Source organism: Talaromyces amestolkiae, assembly GCF_001896365.1.
Source record: "Talaromyces amestolkiae strain CIB chromosome Unknown scaffold9.1, whole genome shotgun sequence".
In the NCBI taxonomy this organism is placed as follows: Eukaryota; Fungi; Ascomycota; class Eurotiomycetes; order Eurotiales; family Trichocomaceae; genus Talaromyces; species Talaromyces amestolkiae.
In genome coordinates this window covers 678138-694291 of record NW_024468045.1, presented here as the reverse complement: position 1 = coordinate 694291, position 16154 = coordinate 678138, and the positions used below count along the sequence as shown (strand labels likewise).

General features: G+C 48.1%; 7 protein-coding genes across 7 annotated transcripts; 3 read left to right on the top strand and 4 right to left on the bottom strand.

Annotated features, from left to right (window-relative positions):
- Window positions 1-709: 709 nt before the first annotated feature.
- On the bottom strand, window positions 710-1405 carry BHQ10_005261 (uncharacterized protein; the record flags this gene model as incomplete). Its single annotated transcript, XM_040877718.1, has 3 exons — window positions 710-985; window positions 1137-1249; window positions 1387-1405. The coding sequence occupies 3 exons, from the start codon at window positions 1403-1405 to the stop codon at window positions 710-712; spliced, it is 408 nt and encodes a 135-aa protein (XP_040733765.1).
- A 377-nt stretch (window positions 1406-1782) lies between these two features.
- BHQ10_005260 (uncharacterized protein) lies at window positions 1783-5739 on the top strand (the record flags this gene model as incomplete). The annotated part of the gene is made up of 2 exons (XM_040877717.1): window positions 1783-5296; window positions 5387-5739. The coding sequence occupies 2 exons, from the start codon at window positions 1783-1785 to the stop codon at window positions 5737-5739; spliced, it is 3867 nt and encodes a 1288-aa protein (XP_040733764.1).
- Window positions 5740-5968: 229 nt separating this feature from the next.
- On the bottom strand, window positions 5969-6202 carry BHQ10_005259 (uncharacterized protein; the record flags this gene model as incomplete). The annotated part of the gene is made up of 1 exon (XM_040877715.1): window positions 5969-6202. One exon carries the CDS (start codon window positions 6200-6202, stop codon window positions 5969-5971), a length of 234 nt encoding a protein of 77 aa, XP_040733763.1.
- Window positions 6203-7449: 1247 nt separating this feature from the next.
- On the top strand, window positions 7450-9393 carry BHQ10_005258 (uncharacterized protein; the record flags this gene model as incomplete). The annotated part of the gene is made up of 1 exon (XM_040877714.1): window positions 7450-9393. One exon carries the CDS (start codon window positions 7450-7452, stop codon window positions 9391-9393), a length of 1944 nt encoding a protein of 647 aa, XP_040733762.1.
- Window positions 9394-10189: 796 nt separating this feature from the next.
- On the top strand, window positions 10190-10444 carry BHQ10_005257 (uncharacterized protein; the record flags this gene model as incomplete). The annotated part of the gene is made up of 1 exon (XM_040877713.1): window positions 10190-10444. One exon carries the CDS (start codon window positions 10190-10192, stop codon window positions 10442-10444), a length of 255 nt encoding a protein of 84 aa, XP_040733761.1.
- Window positions 10445-10860: 416 nt separating this feature from the next.
- On the bottom strand, window positions 10861-13284 carry BHQ10_005256 (uncharacterized protein; the record flags this gene model as incomplete). The annotated part of the gene is made up of 1 exon (XM_040877712.1): window positions 10861-13284. The coding sequence occupies one exon, from the start codon at window positions 13282-13284 to the stop codon at window positions 10861-10863; it is 2424 nt and encodes an 807-aa protein (XP_040733760.1).
- Window positions 13285-13825: 541 nt separating this feature from the next.
- On the bottom strand, window positions 13826-14857 carry BHQ10_005255 (uncharacterized protein; the record flags this gene model as incomplete). The annotated part of the gene is made up of 1 exon (XM_040877711.1): window positions 13826-14857. The coding sequence occupies one exon, from the start codon at window positions 14855-14857 to the stop codon at window positions 13826-13828; it is 1032 nt and encodes a 343-aa protein (XP_040733759.1).
- Window positions 14858-16154: the final 1297 nt, after the last annotated feature.

Genomic DNA, 16154 nt, shown 5'->3' with positions numbered 1-16154 from the left:
ATTTGTCTGGTGAGATAGGGAGTATTTACTTTGCATGGCGTGAAATCCAGTATCAAATTGACATGGTCCAGATGTCTTCAGTTCCTTCATTTCCTTCATGCTTTCATATTGATTTTCCTCGCGCAAAATACTATCTAGGTGCGATGCTAAGACATGTATCTCATCATCAAACCCGCGATTATCATTGAAGATTCTCAAGACGAGTCTGCAGATGAGCCAGCAACAATTGTGATTCATATTGTAGTTACTGGGTGTTCAATCTACGCCAGCCGTATACCTCATAAACCATGAAAAGTGATAGGTCAATGCGGAGATATTCTGGCGTTTCTCTCGAAGAGAAGGAAGAAAAAAAAGCAAGAGGGAAGAATGAAATGTGAAGTTTTTTCGATTTGATTCAGCTGTAGGAACGCCGGGGTTGCCAAACAACTATGACATTAGAATAGTCTCGCAGCTCCCCATGCTCGAGTCCTGATGATAGCCTATCTCACTGGATAAACCCATCGGCCACGTGATTTCTTTTTTTGTGAGACTCAAATTCGCGCCTTTTTCCCATTTCATGACCATGTAGCAGAAAAAAAAAGTATACGCACAACACACACCCTATTTCCATTCCGTCTGTTTTACCGGAACGACATGATGGACGAACAAAAAGTTGGAAGGTAGAAAAAAACTTTCAAATTTTTTCATTTCTGCCGCTTGCTAACATAAATCATGCTGAAAGAGCGGCCTTCCTGGTCTCACGACCCTTGCCAACGCGCTCCAAGAGGTTTTCACGGTCCTTGTCCAACTTAAGCTTGGTGATGACGACCTTGGAGGGGTGGATGCCGAGGGGGACGCTCTGGCCGTTGGACTTTTCGCGGACAACACGCTCAATGTGAATGGAGTACTTGAGGCGGTAGACGCTGGTGACCTTGCCCTCACGACCCTTGTTGGAGCCACGGACGATGGTGACTTCGTCGTCCTTGCGAATAGGGATGGATCGGACCTGGATAGATTGTGTTAGTCTTGTCCTTTGATACTGAAATATTCGTAGATCTTTTGTTCGTTCCATCTTTTCAACAGAAAATGTTCCGTTTAAAGTGGTGCATGTCTTGGAAAATCTCGAGGGACATCGCGGGATAAAGGACGACTCGTACATTGTGCTTTTCACGGAGCTCTTTGCTGAGAGGAGCGCTCATGATGACTCGTCGCTCGCTGGAGGGAGCGCTGAAGTGAGCCTTGCGCGACTTGCGTCGCGAGGAGGCGACGGCTGTTGTAGAGAATCTCATCAGTAACTTGACTCCAAATCGTGCTCGTCCACCACATCGAAATCGAGGAATATCCTAACATATCCCAACAACGATATGATCCACGTCGAGAATTCGCTTGATTGATTCATATACATACCGTGATATGTCTTGGTCATTTTTGCAGAGCCGGTGTCGAATGGCAAAAAGGGCTCTGTAAAAGGGTGTTGTCGTCTGCGTCGTCGTGATCGTCTGGGATCTTGAAATGTTAGCCGAAAATGTGCGCTTCGATAGTTGCTCTGTGTGCGTCACATGACTACGCTAAGCGGAGACGTGGATTGGTCGGTATAGACTCCATCGCGCTTGACTATTTTTGGGAGCGCCAAGCAATTTGTTGATGTTCCGCGTTTACATGGGACCGCGGCTGCCATTCTTAGCTATGTCAACTTTGATGCCCTCAAGTCTTGCGTTCTTGCTTCGCAAAGACCTTATCTCTGGTTTAACTATGATAGAATATAGGTAGGCAGCGCTGTGAGCGGCCAATCTTGTAGAGATAATGTCGTCATATCCCAATTACAACTCATTTCAATATCCCAACAGTCAGAACGAGCAGAACTCGAGAAGAAATCGCCAGCCTGTACAGCAACCACAGCAGCAGTCTGTGCAACCTCCCCAGGGTTATATGGGAGGTAAATATTCTTGGAACAATCAGAACGCGAACAAGTCATATTCGGATACCAACGACGGGTACTCGCGCACCCAAGATCATTCTTCGAGCTTTGCGCATACACCTGCTGCGCTCGGTAGCTACGCTCAACAAGGTACGCGCACGGATGAGAATACGCAGAGAAGTACTGGATTGAATAGCTTGGTTTACGCTTCTTCGCTTCATCAGAATACGGGCCAGTCACAGTCAAATGTTGGTACTCAAGGCTCGAATGTATCGAATCAATACCAGAGTGCGACGGGTTCGTACAGTTACCCATCTCAGTCAAATTCAGCAGCGAATACCCAGGCGACCACAACATATAATCAACAGCCACAGCAGGCCTCTAGCACTGCTTCTTGGACGTCCTCGACCTCATATACTACATACTTGAGCACTTCGGTCAATAACGATGACCTAAGACAATATCATACACAACCTGCGCATTTGTCACAACCAGAACGGCACCCATCGCCGAAAGTGGACCAGCGTGGACAGCGAAGAGCAAGAAGTTACAAAAGCCCGCCTGTTACAAATTCCTCCTCAAATGCACCTTTGAACGCGACCTCGTATTCGCAAACGTCTCACGGATATAGCTCATATACTGCCCATACTTCATCTGTGGCCAACCCCGGTCATACGGCGACCTCCACGGATACTGTGCCTACTGTCACACAAGATTATCCTCAAGTCTCAGAAACCAGAACTACCGATCAGATTTCGCCCTCAAAAGTCCAATTTATCAATCCTACTGATTTATACACCCAGCAGTATTTCCTCACACAGGAACGTGCTAGAGCAGAAGAAGTAGAGCAAATGGCGGCAGAAGAAGCTCGAAGGAAAGAAGCCGAAACTGAGGCCCAAGCTCAGGCGGAGGCTGTTGCACGGGCTGCAGAGGAAGCTTCGTCAACAAATGCGCAAGTGACGCCTACAAGCACTGCTAAAGGAAATGCAGCCAAATCTTCGACTGCAAAGAACACATCTAAAAAGAGAACATCGGCGAAGAAAAAAGCTGCCGAAAAGGATGTCGCTCCTGCAGATCCATTAGATGCAGAGAATGACGATGATATGGCTCTTGAAATGCGAATGATGCTAGAGAAGCTCCGTGGCATGCGAAGCAAGGATCCTTCATTGTTTGCTAAGCTATGGGACGACTTCAAGAAACCGGCTGCAAGTACCCACACAGCTGCAACTACAGAGCAGCCAGCCACAGGTCCGAGTCGGTCGACGACCAAACCGTCTCCATCTACCAAAACCCTCTCTACTAATACTCCCAGTAAAAAGCCCAAGAATCAGGGCCCAGGCGTGAGCCAGGAGAAAGAAATAGATGGCTTACCAGACCTGGGAAGATTTCCTGCACAGCGACGCAGAAGAACAAAGAAAAGTGATGCTGCAGAAGGTGTTGCTGCCAACGCGCAATTAGATGCTACTGCATCGGTCGCTCAAGTCAATGTCAAATCCATGCTGAACCAACACCATCAGCAATCTCCCGCGCCCGTCTCCGCACCCGTCACCAAAAATGCAGCCGCAAATACGCAGCAGAAAGCATCAACTGCAGCTCCCTCAGCATCCAAGCTTAAGGCAACGCCAGCACAAGAGGCTACCTGGCCAGCGGCAACTCAACAGAAGCTAGCCAAGGCTGCGTCGGAGTATTTGAGCAAAGATGATGCAAATCAAGGCAAAGAATGTTCGGCAGAGTCTCTCATGCTTCTTTTACGGAATAACCCGACCTATCCTGATCTCTGTGCTCTATTGGAGTCTCGAGGTTTCGTCCTTGACAGACAAGCCATGGCCAGGTTTCTTCTTGCAGCGGTTCCTGCGCTACTTAGCGGTAACAATGGGCAGGATCAGAAGAAAGCGGAAGCAACCCAAAATACTCCTCTAGCACAGGCAAGCCCGACTMTTCCTCCAACTACGACGCAGCCTCCTCCACATCCACTACCTCTGCCACTTGAACCACCCCAACCAGCCCAGCCAACTCCAGTATCTCAACCAGCCCCGCCGACTCAATCTATAATACCGCCTCTTCCTCATCTTCCTCAAGGGGTACCCACATCTGACTTGGATGTCGTTTTCTACCAACCTGGAGTACATGCTCACAAACCGCGTGCATCTAATCCAAACTCAAGTACAGCTGAGAAAGGAAAAAAAAATTGGCAGCGGCCACGGAGATCGGACGGGGCATGGATTTCGAATACACCTGTTGGGCCCAAGGCTGAGATGGCCAAGAAGAGACTGTTTTCTGAGATTGTGGACATGTCACAAGTGAGCAGTGACGAGGAAATGCCAAGCGATTATGACGATGATGATGAAGAGGGGGTTTCCAATCGTCCGATGCCTAGCATGAATATGGACATTTCTCAGCCTCTGAAACTCCAAGATCCTGGGCTAGATCCTATGGACATCGACACAGACTCGTCACATCTAATCGAACAAAATCGACCTGATTCCCGTGCTGAAATGCCAGAGCCTGATATCGAATTCGACCCTGATGATGAGTTTGTCCTCCGCGAGATCAAACGTATACCGAACATTTGCAAATCTTTGAACCCATCAGTTGCATTGAAACGAGTCTATTATAATCCGAAAACAATTGCACGGGATATCATGCTTGCTACAGGCCGTCATCCGTCTGAACGGCCCCTGAACTTCCACTTGATGAACTTCACACAAACATTTTTGGGTGTCACCATGCGTTCGGATCTTGAAACGTTCAGATGGGATCTTGTTGACCCGGGCGGACCATCCATGCCAGTCGTTGAACTCGAGGACATTCTCGTCGAGCCTCCCCAGCTTACTCGTAAAAAGCGCCGCCGTGACGAATCACGTGATGATCCCGACGTCAAAGGCCCCACTTCCGATAGTCGACCTCAACCGAGCCAAACAATTGCTACACCTAGACAACCGCTTTCTACTTCTCTTTCCACACCTCACGGTGCACGCGATTCCATGGCTGGTACACCGACTACTGGTCAGAGGACTGGTCGTCGCGGTCGACCGCCCGGTGCCAAAAACAAAAACCCTACGAAAGCTGCGTTGAAAGCTCTTGCTAAGACTATTGCTGGGTCCTCAACGAGAAACGCGCAACCCACTGTCCCTGCCGCTGCTACCTCCGTTCCTGAGCCATCATATCCTATATTTACGTGTGAATGGGCGTCCTGTCCTGCGCAGCTCCACGACGTGCATACGCTGGAGCGTCATGTTGTCAAGAACCACATTGCTGGTCAGCAAACATGTCTATGGCAGAACTGCCCCAACTCCGCGACAGAGTATAGCGGCGAAGGTCTGGAGGAGCATTTGGCAAAAGCACACATCCAACCTCTGGCATGGAAGTATGGAGATGGACCGTCCGTCAACGGTACTGGTGAGACAGAAATTACCTCGCAGATTGCTGTTACTGTGTCATGAACAAATAATTGAGGATGAACGCTTCTTTCTTTTATCTTCGTATTAGTCAATGTTAGTCTCGATCGTTTCTTGATTGCCAATGGCTTGATTGTCACACCCGATGCTGCTACGGCGGGCGAAAGCGACACCCTCATTTTCCCGGTTGAACCGACCCCGATTCGCGCATTCAACAAGTTGTACGGCGACCAGAAGCCGACCGAGCGAGCGCAACAGGTATTGAGGGCAGTGCAGAAACGACGCAAACGCGTAGGTATCGGTCTTGAGCAACAAGGTTGCGAGTTTTCGACGCCCGTGCGAAATAAGCTATTCGTGAACGACGAGGAATACTACGAGGTGGTTACTGATGAAGAGGAGGGGACCGACGATTGGTTTTCGCAAGCGCAAAGTGATAATTTCTAGGGCGGATATCCTACAATATAGATTTTTCTGGAGTTTGGCAGGTCGGATCCGCTATGGGGTTCAGGGATGGCGCTGACGGCATGGAGTTATTGAGTAATGGAAGGCTTCACAAATCATCGTAGAAAATGCGAATACAGTGAAAAGATTTAATATTTTCATAGCAGAATATTGAAGCATAACTCAATCTCTTGTAATCCCGACCTCACATCAATCAACGACAAAGTATCATTTAGGTCGTCTTCCCGGCACTGCCCCTCGAAGCAAGCGCAGCAGCAGGGGCAAAAACAACGGGGTCCGCACCGACGGGAATCTTCTTGTCTGCGGATGTCGTGGGGGATGTGGAAAGAGAAGATTGTGATTCGTCTTTGGCGTTGATTTCGAGGAAGTGGTAAAGGACAATGAGGAGCATGGCGCATGAGCCGAGGAAGATGGCGAGGCGGAAGAGGTCGTCGTCGGAGATCATTTTGTTCTGAAGATGTTGGATTTTAAGGAGTGGAGAGTAGTTTTATGTGTTGACGGAGGTATGCGTGCTGTGTAGTGGTGTTAGTTAATTGTTGCAAGAGAGCTGCGTCTGGCCAGCTTGCAATTGCGGATGCCGGCCGGACGGAGTGGTCGCGCTTAACGCACCTTTGTCACCACCCGCGAGAAGAAATATAAGAGAGGAACGATTCGCAATTTGATTGTGAAAGAGAGGAAATTGAACGCGCCTCTGAAGTGGTCAGACGATGTTTGCAGTGGTCTTGGTGGTGGTTGAAGGTACTCCATACAGCGTGGCGAGCTAAGACTAGTAGACGTAATCAATTATCGCCATGGACTAACTAGATCCACTACGAAAGGTATCGATCGCCAAACTTTCATGTATTGGCCATAGGGCACTATTAAACTCTAGATCTCAAAAAAGGAAATCATATCAATGTTATAAGCTAGTCGCATAGTACTATAGTAAGCATATCGCGAGAAGGTCGAGTCGAGTTGCCTGTCGCATTCCAGGCTGTAAGAACCGAATGATTACCAATTGCGACAGCATTACAACAATACCAGAAAACCGTTTGAGTGACAGGTCAGTTTATATCCATACAATTCATCTATCTGAGACAAGTCGCAACGGTCAAGTGGCGTTGCGAGATCTGCAACGGTTTCTCGTAAGCTTAGCTGCAACGTTGTTCCAGTCCGTGGTTCACCGTATGTCCGTCCGACTTTTCTGCTAACCGGTAATCGATCTAGATCTCGGCTCTCTTCTCTTCTTCTCTTCTCTCGCATCACCTTCAACACTTTCATCCTCATCAATCATCATTTTCATCGACAATCCACACGGCCGTAACTTCGGATGCCCCTCGTCAGTGTCACCCTGCACGGTACCACCTACATGTGCTTCCGATCCTCTTGACGACCACGAACACTCATCGACTTTCGCGCCCCTCTTTCTTCGCATCTTGCTGCCAGTTTCTGTACAGATCGTTCGCAACCAGAAATTAGTAACGCGCCATTGCCAGTCTCCTTACCGGCCGGACATTCCGGGTCAGAGCATCTTCAATTGTGACGAATGCAAGTGTCTCTATAACAAGGAGTAGGCTTTCACATTATCCGCTCGTATCGTCGTGAAACGACCGTTCGATCCGAGTCAATAGTGTTACTGTGCCTTACATTAATATTGAAGGCGATATAACGAACTCTACACATATTGCAGCATTGATCTATGATACCGTCACCATGAATCCAGGCGCATTCGCTTACTCGATCGATCCGAACGTCTACAATGATTTTACTCCAACCAGCATCACCCCAAGCAGCAACGACAATGGCGTTATTGCGATAAATGGAAACTACAATGATGATACAAAAATCAACGAAAATTGGATTGGATCTGTAAATGGAATGACAACTTCCAATGGAAGCACCAATCAGAAATCTGCTGGTCCTTCGCCGTTGGCCTGCTTAGCATGCCGACAAAAGCACCTCAAATGCGATGGCAGACAACCAATCTGCGGTCGATGTCAGTCCGGAGAGCTTGCTTGTGAATACACTCCGTCACGACGAGGGTATAAAGGTCCCTCAAAGAAACGTCGTGCTAATCCTCAGCCCAACGAACAACAAATTGCAAATATTGATCAGCAGATATTTAATCTAGATGGTCGTCCCCTGGAGATCTCGCCGGATTGGCACATCCCCAGCATCGTTGGCTCTGTACCTTCGTCAGCGACACCGGCTGGKCAAGCGGTCACCCCTCCAGATATGCCAGGAGGTGTGATATCGACTACTAATACCACCGGTTCTGTCGGCTATGCTACCTCAACTACACCACAAGCTGGAAGAATGCAGTCACCATTGACTCCTGAATCGCCTCCAACGGCAATGGGGAGAGATGGATACTTGGTTGATGTGTTTTACTCTAATTTCCATCCCGCCCACCCAATTCTTCCTCCGGCGGGCATGCTCTACAAATATTCTCCACCCCCTTATCTCGAACTAGTGATTAAGTTTATTGGTGCTCATTTTACGCCAGCAGCATCTCCAGAGCCATATAGACCGTCTGTTGTGTCCGCAACCGTCGGCCAAGATCCATGTCCTGAAAAGGTTCAGGCATTGCTGTTACTCACCATTGTCCTCCATTCGCGCAACGAGCGTCAAGAGGCTGGAGAACTTTTGGCGCAAGCCGTGTCTTTGGCGTACGAACTTGGCATGCATCGCAAAGAGTATGCAGAGAACATGGCAGAAGATCCCATCCGACGAGAAAGCTTCCGCCGCACTTGGTGGGAACTTTTTGTCATCGAAGGCATGTTGACCGCGCTAGGCATGCGCACTACCTTTACAGCTAGCGAGGTTCCCCCTGAAGTGCCGCTTCCATGTGAAGAGCGCATTTACCAGGATGGCCTAGCCCCTCCGCTTTACCCGCCTACAATCAAACAGTTTGATGACCGGGTATTCGCCGAAGAGGACATCACCTTTTCTTCATTTTCTTACCGTATCGAAGCTGTCCGAATTCTGGGTAGGGTGGTGTCTTTGTCGGAGTCTGCATCAGGCCAGCAGCAACAGGAAGAGGTAGAATCAGTGGATGCGCGAATCGCATCATGGCATCATCACATTCCAGACTCGAAGATGGAGCTCATGCGGCCAGACGGAACGATGGACGAAATGATGTTCCAGGCGCGAATGGTGATCAGCGGTGCATCGATCTATTTGAACTTCCCTCGATCGGATCTCCTTTCGTCACCGGCTGTAGCTGCAGAGGTTATCTGCGGTCATTCAGGGGTGTGTTTGATGCCTGCATTCTCGCACCATGCGCACGCCATGAGGGCCCTCAACGCGGCAAGCGAGATCTCGACTCTGGCAGCGCTGCGCATGCCCGTCACAAAACACACCCCGTTCTTCATATGCGCCCTGGTCCTGAGTTCGATTGTGCAATTGGCAGGATACTCGGTCAAAGCCGGCCAAATGCCGGATCCGCGACGCGATCGCCTCACTCTTACAATCGGCGTGTTCAAGTCTCTAGGTCGGACGTGGGCGATCTCGCAATCGGTCATGAGGCAGATCAAAGCCGTGGCGCGCGATGTGCTCGAGATTGGCGTGCGGCCACAGGCTGATCAGAACAATCTTGACTTTAGTGCGTTTTTGGAGGGGAGTCAATTCTGGTTACCCAATATGCAGCCTGCATAGTTGTCTGCTTTCGAGTGGGACGGATTAGGACTGGATGTACAAATTACTTTACGAGATCATGATAATTTTTGACTTTCTGGATATGCAACACACTACATATAACTAAATTGCCAACAGATTTGGTACTATCAATCACCTCTCCTCAGTCTTCATATGAATGTGTACGTACGTATATGTTTTCCGCGGTAAACCGCCCATTCGGGCCATTTAGGCTTTGGTAGTACAATACAATACAATCCAATACAGTGTCACCGCCCACTAMCCCCGCCGTTATCAGCATCGCCGTTCAGATTATCAGCCCAAACTACTACAGTATGTACCTAGGCCGCCTATTAAATCCTTATCTCTCGGCAACGTTTTCAGCTTATCATTCTGTAATTTTTCGTCTTTCTCCGCACGACATTACCATATATTTACCATACCTTACAATCAGCGTATGTTTCCCCTCACACAAAAGCGATTTAGATTACACATAGAAATACATATCAAGGGGGATTTTCCCATTATCTTTCTTTTCCATTTTTTCTTTCGTATCGTCGAATCGTGACACTCGCGTCTTTCTTTTCAACAGCTATATCCAGAGGCTGTATCAATCAACTTGATATTTCGCTTCTTCTGGAATATTGCCTTGTACGTCATCTCTACCTCTTTCATTACCACCCTCTGTGAACATAGCTTATTCCGACGACAATCGTTCTAACGCGCGCGTATTGGATCTAGACAGCAAGTTCACTCAATCTACCAAACATATTCCTCAGAATCTTGAAACAGAGGTCCAACTACAAGAACATACAAAATGTGCAGAAAAGCTACTTGCGCCACTTGCCGTGCGTCCGCTCTCCTCCCACCCGTCATCACCCCCTTCTTATTACCATTTTGGGAAGGATTTGGTCGTACTAACATCTGCAAAGACAAAGCAACCTGGTGGGGTTGCGGGCAACACATCCCCGTGGTCTTCGAATCCATCCCCGAGAACGACTGGTGCGTCTGTGCGCCCAAGGTCACCGTTGAAGGCAAGGAGTATCCGCCCAAGGGCACGGTTGCGAATTGACTAGCTTCGATGTTTGGGTGGTGATGCCAGATTAGTCTATTGGCTTGATGGAAGAGTTTTGTGGTTTCGTTTTCACTCAGCGCGGTGTTTAATTTTGATGCTTTCGGTGGGAGGATTTAGTTCTTTTGTTTGATTTGATATATTGTCTGTGTTGTGGATAACTCAGAGATTCTGCCGATTCACATTGAAACTGACAGCAATATCCAAAATCTTGACGAGACGTCTTGATGCGTATTTATGTACACGTAATCCACACAGTAAGCTAACTAGCGTTCTTAGGCCACATTAGTACGTACATGTAGCTTGCCATGTGGTCTACTAAACTAACGTCTTACCTACATTCGGGCGACTATATTTGGGCGTATGCATGTGTAGATCTCAAGTAAAGATTTATTAAGGGGCTTATTAAGTACGGATCATGACCGCATACCCTCCACATCAGAAAAACTCCCAATCGTATCGTCATCATCATCATCATCGTCGTCGTCGTATTCGTCATCAAAGTAATCAAACTCGTCCTCAACGGTATCATTCATTTGCACATCATCGTCGCCGCTCACCACAGACCCATTCACACTCCTGATATTCAACTCGTGCACACGCCCGACAAGCTCAAAGTCAGACACCGAGGTCGCCGCAGATACGACTGTCGTAGAAGCATGGCTGTCCGTAGCTTCATGTGAAGCGCGATGTACTGTACTGGCCGCCTCATCGGGACGGATAGACTCAAACGAGTCCATGGAAGCAACCTCGTCCGGATCCTGGACGCTACCCAAATGCACGGAAGGACCTGCAGTTGAGAATCCCCCTTCTTCCAGAATTGGAACAGACTGATCGTCAAAGACGCCGCCGGTACCATCATCAAACCCTCCGGCCCATAGAGGCAGAAACTTGAATTCATCCTCTTGTAGACATACAAGTGTATCGACAATATCAAACGGGACGTCGAACATGGACGAGGCAACCTGATCGTATAGCGGAGGTCCAGCGATACGAGTCGTTATTTTATCCAGATGCTTCTTGATCGCCATTTGAAAGATAACAAAATCGGCCCAGTTCATACCCACCGCTTTTTGGAATTTCGTAAAGACTCGGTCAACCTCAAATGGTGATATAGGACGGATCGCGGCAAGGTCCTGATCTTTGAGGTTCGGTATGCCAGGTGCCAAGCAGTCTAGCGATGAATGAATCCAGGTATGTGCGTCCGTCAGCACGGGAAGGTCTGTAGAGAGGGATTTCCAAAACCCGCGAGTGAATATGCGACACAAAGGGTGCATGGTCGAGCGGGCGATGTAGTAATTGATGCCTGGATATTCAGAAGAATCATTTGAATGAAATCTAAGTTCCGTGTTTGGTGTAGATGGCTGCATCAGGACCTGATATATCTGGCAGCGAACATACAGCTTGCAAAAATCGAAGAGCTCCTCAATAGCCTGTTGGTGTTCTGTGTAGTCAAGAAGAAGCCATTTGTCGAGTTTCTCCTTTACCGCTTCTTCTACCCATTCCATTCGGGTACCAGCGAGCTTGATGAATTCGTTCAATATTCGGTCAAGGAAGACTTTGCTGGCGTACTCTACTCGCTGTACTTCTGTATCGTCCAGTGGTTCACGGTTGCGGCCATGAACGGTGAGAGCCTTCCGTTTGGGCACTTCGCCCTTTATCGATGAGTCCAGAAGTAACAAGCTTTCCTCTCCAACCAGGATTGCAAATGAGGTTTGACACAGAGGACGGCATTGTAAACCGCACCCAATTTTGTAAGCTAACTCCGGGTTCACTTCGATGAACATGGTGTTCGTCCGGTTATACAACCAGACCAATACGTGATCGCCGACTGCCGGGTGTGTGGCGACTTGTAGGATCTTTGCCAAAGCAAAGTATGTCCATAGTTTCGGCGCTGTATCGAGCTTCGGATCAAGGCCTTCAAGAGCATGCAGGAAGCGCTCCAGACATGTTCGATGTCGGGAGGGCGAGTAATCGAATGGGAGACCTGGTATTTTCTTAGTTTTCTCCTTTGGAGATTCCGGTTTTTTCTGCAGCGGGGCTGCCTTCTGGTAATTATCTTCGCTTTCTTCGTACGAAGGAGGCGGATCCAAGTCAGCTCGTAAGGTGGGCAGATTTCCCTGCAAATTCATAATCCTACGAGGCATTTCAACACGTTGAGGTTGATCAGCCGTTTTGGCTTCCTTCTCTGCTTGCTTTCTAGCTTTTTTTGCTTCTTTCTTATCCTGCTTTCGGCGATCTTTATCTTTTTTGGTTTCGTCATCTGCGTTAACAATTATGGGAGCAGGCGCCACGTCGTCCACAGTTCTGATCCATTCGATTTCATCTTGTCCGCTCACACAGGATTGAGGAAGAGCCCATCGTGATTGCATTTGTGCCCATTTCCGTACACCCATTGGACACGACAGCTCCGTCATGAAGATGACTGCCTCCTCGCCCTCGGAAGGGGGAGTCAGATCGATAGCGTACTTGACGCCCAGGGGCATGTCGTTGGTGAGACCATAGCGCTTGCGGACGCGTGCTTGATTACGAGGCCTGAAGAGATCTTTTAGCACATCTGATCCTGTATCGAGCAGTTTCCGACTGTGTATTCGGTGTGGGATGGCTTGTACTGTTGTCTGTGTACCGAATACCCAGCGATGGGATTGGTGACTATTCCCTTCACCTGGTTGCGCAGGACCGGGATCGATGTAGACAAGTGTGTCTGCTTCGTCGTCGGTAAATAAGAGCAGAGGCATGCTTAGATTCTCGTTGAGAAAGTCGGCGCTTCCTAGAGGGACTGTGTTTGAAGTGTCCTGAGGACGGCCGCCAATAGTAGCTCCTTGAATCGAGTTGTGCATATTGGCGATAATTTCAGAGTAAGTTGACATTCTTGTGGTGGGACGCCAGCAAATATTGGGATTGCTGTCAGATGTCAGTCAGATAAAGATCTCAGGTTTCTAAGTTCAAGTCACACCCTGCTTTATGACATATGAAGCAGTACTACCTTGTCTTGAATCATCAAGTTTTTAAGAATTCAATCAGAAAGAAACAAACAGCAAAAGTTTGTCTGAACAGTTGCTCAAAGGTCTTTCATGCGGCTGTGTCGCAAGGCTGCAGTGCAAGCATTCTGCCTAGCCTAGACGATCAGCCTCTAGGCTAGCTGCATGATTTTGCCCCTCATTGGCGTTGCTTGACTAGGATATGTTTTTACTCATCGACGTCTTCTAAAGGTCATGAAGATGAGTCATACGGCGCCATTCGTACTCTTGATTTGTGGAGGATGTGAAAGATAGCAATGGGTTGCGGGGTTGATTTTAAGGCCGCGATGTTGTTGCCTACTTATTTCTTACACTCTGACTCCTCAAATACTATAGCTATACATCTTTATTATTTGCTATTTTATATGTGAAATCGAGAAACACTCTCAACCTTTCTAATGAGCTCCCTCAACGCAGCCATATCCTTCCCCTCCTCCTCCCCAAAAGCAAGACAAGCACGAAGATGCTCCGTATCCTGCTCATTAACTTTCCCCCCATGATGATACTGATTGAACGCCCTATTATCTAGGGGTAGCAATTTCGCATCTATATCCGCAAATCTCTCCGCCATCGTTGCCTCTGTGGTAGACTGTGCTGCCTGTTGACCTAGCTCTCCGTGAATGCTCAGAGCTTGTATTTCCTTTACAGCTGCGACCGCAAGACGCCATATTTCTCCTTGCGTATCAATATCTTTGAATCTAGGCCAGTCGAGGATAGCACAAGCGGCGTATATCGCAAATATGGGGTTCGTGTATGACCCCGCCTGCGCCTTGGGCGTGATGCCGCAGGTCGACACACCGCTGGAATTGTACAGTTTCGCAAACGCATTTGCGACTTTGGGAGCACTGTCGTCGACACCGAAGCCATTTCCCAGATTATCGATCCATGCGAAACTGGCTTTGGAGAGTAGCTCAGGGTCTGTGGGTGGATGCAAAGGAAGCGTGATGGCAGCAGTGGAATAGGCACGGATCGTGATCCAGCCGAGCGTCACTTTGTCCTCTGGCAGGCCAGATACATCCAGGAACCAAGAACGGATGTTGAAAAACACTGTTCCGAGGACGACTCCCGTGTGTTTCGATTGTCGTACAGCGGAGCCTATGGTCCTGACTAGACTCTGGCCAGTCTCGTTCTTTAGAGCAGCGCCGTCAAGGGTAATTACGATAAAGTCGTATTCCTTGTCGAGAATTTGAGATGGGTAGGTGAGGTACGTATACTCCTTGAACTCCTTCAGTGAATTGTCATTGTAGTAATAAAGTCGTTGGGGATGGTTGAGTGCCTCCGCGCGGTGCGGGCGAACGAGGAATGTTACTTCTGCGCCGGCGAGATGGAGGATGAAGCCTGTGACCATTCCCATGGCGCCAGCGCCGACGATGAGGACGCGGGATTTGGCCATGAGGATATTTGAAAGATCTATCCTCGATTTTTTTGACTATGGCAGTTATCAATTGATCCCAGTCAATGTCGAAAGCTCTAGAGCCCTGCAGTCGCTAAAATATATAAACTTATCGTGATCCCTTTCTACAGGTAGGTACAATCATTAGTAATTCGATAAGTCAGAATCAAGTTTTGAGCTACTACTCATATACTAGTCAGTTACACAAAACACAGACTTTTTATTTCTTTGTTTGCTTTTTAGCAATTCGATCCTTATTGGCTTCTTATGAGATGTATGGGGGCAGCTATATACTTGACCCCATTCTCTACTGGCTCTCTCGTCAGATTACACATCCATCGAGGTATTGTTAATCAAGGGGATTGTTGGTCAATCAAGTAAGATCTTTCCGCTATAGATGCCTATCATTGATACGTTAAAGAGACGAGCGGTAAACAATTAGTAAGCTGAGGTGAATTGTCCTACCTGATTAGGCCCCTTAGGATTTCCTGCTCGGAAACACGGCATGGATCTCAAATCATGGAGAATTGAGATCCAGATCAACCCCACTAAAATAAGTGGATATCATGTGAGGGATATATAGAGCTGATGCGTTATCAGGAAGCCCTGAAAGAAGAATTAGGGATTGACGTCAGGTCGACATACACCAGGATATTTGAAGGCGAATAATGAGAGGGATGGCAATTAGAAATGAGTAGGTACGTAGATGGCGATATTGATCACTCGAGCTCAGATCTTTCCTCTGGTATACTACTTTAAATGAAAATCAAACACTATTGTATGAACTTTGGAAAGCTCAAGAGATACAAGAATTTTCGCAAAACTTCATCAGAATGACGCTCGCCCAAGAAGGACTCCTAAAAACAACCCGAAGAGCCATCATGACGTGCGACCCTTTCTTAATAACTCCCCCATTATCCGTCTCGTGCTGACATACGTCTTTCTACAGGAGCAGTCGCAATATGGCTGTCATGACCACCGTCGGCGTCGTAGGTGGCACAGTGCTGTTCTTCAATTATCTCAAGGGCGGCCAACCAGTTGCACAACCCGAGGAACATTATGCGTACAACGGAAGGATCGCGGATCCGAGTGGACAGACTGATCAGGGGCCGGCGAAGGCGGGGAGGGTGAGGTTGAAGAGTTATAATGAGCGATAGATTATATATATCTGATGAGCTTGTTAGGAGTATTTTCAGAAAAGATAATAGATTAGAGTGATTGCAAGTCATGCCGAGAAGATAGTGGTAGCATCAAACAACAAATAACATAACATAACGCGTGGGTATCTAATGCAATA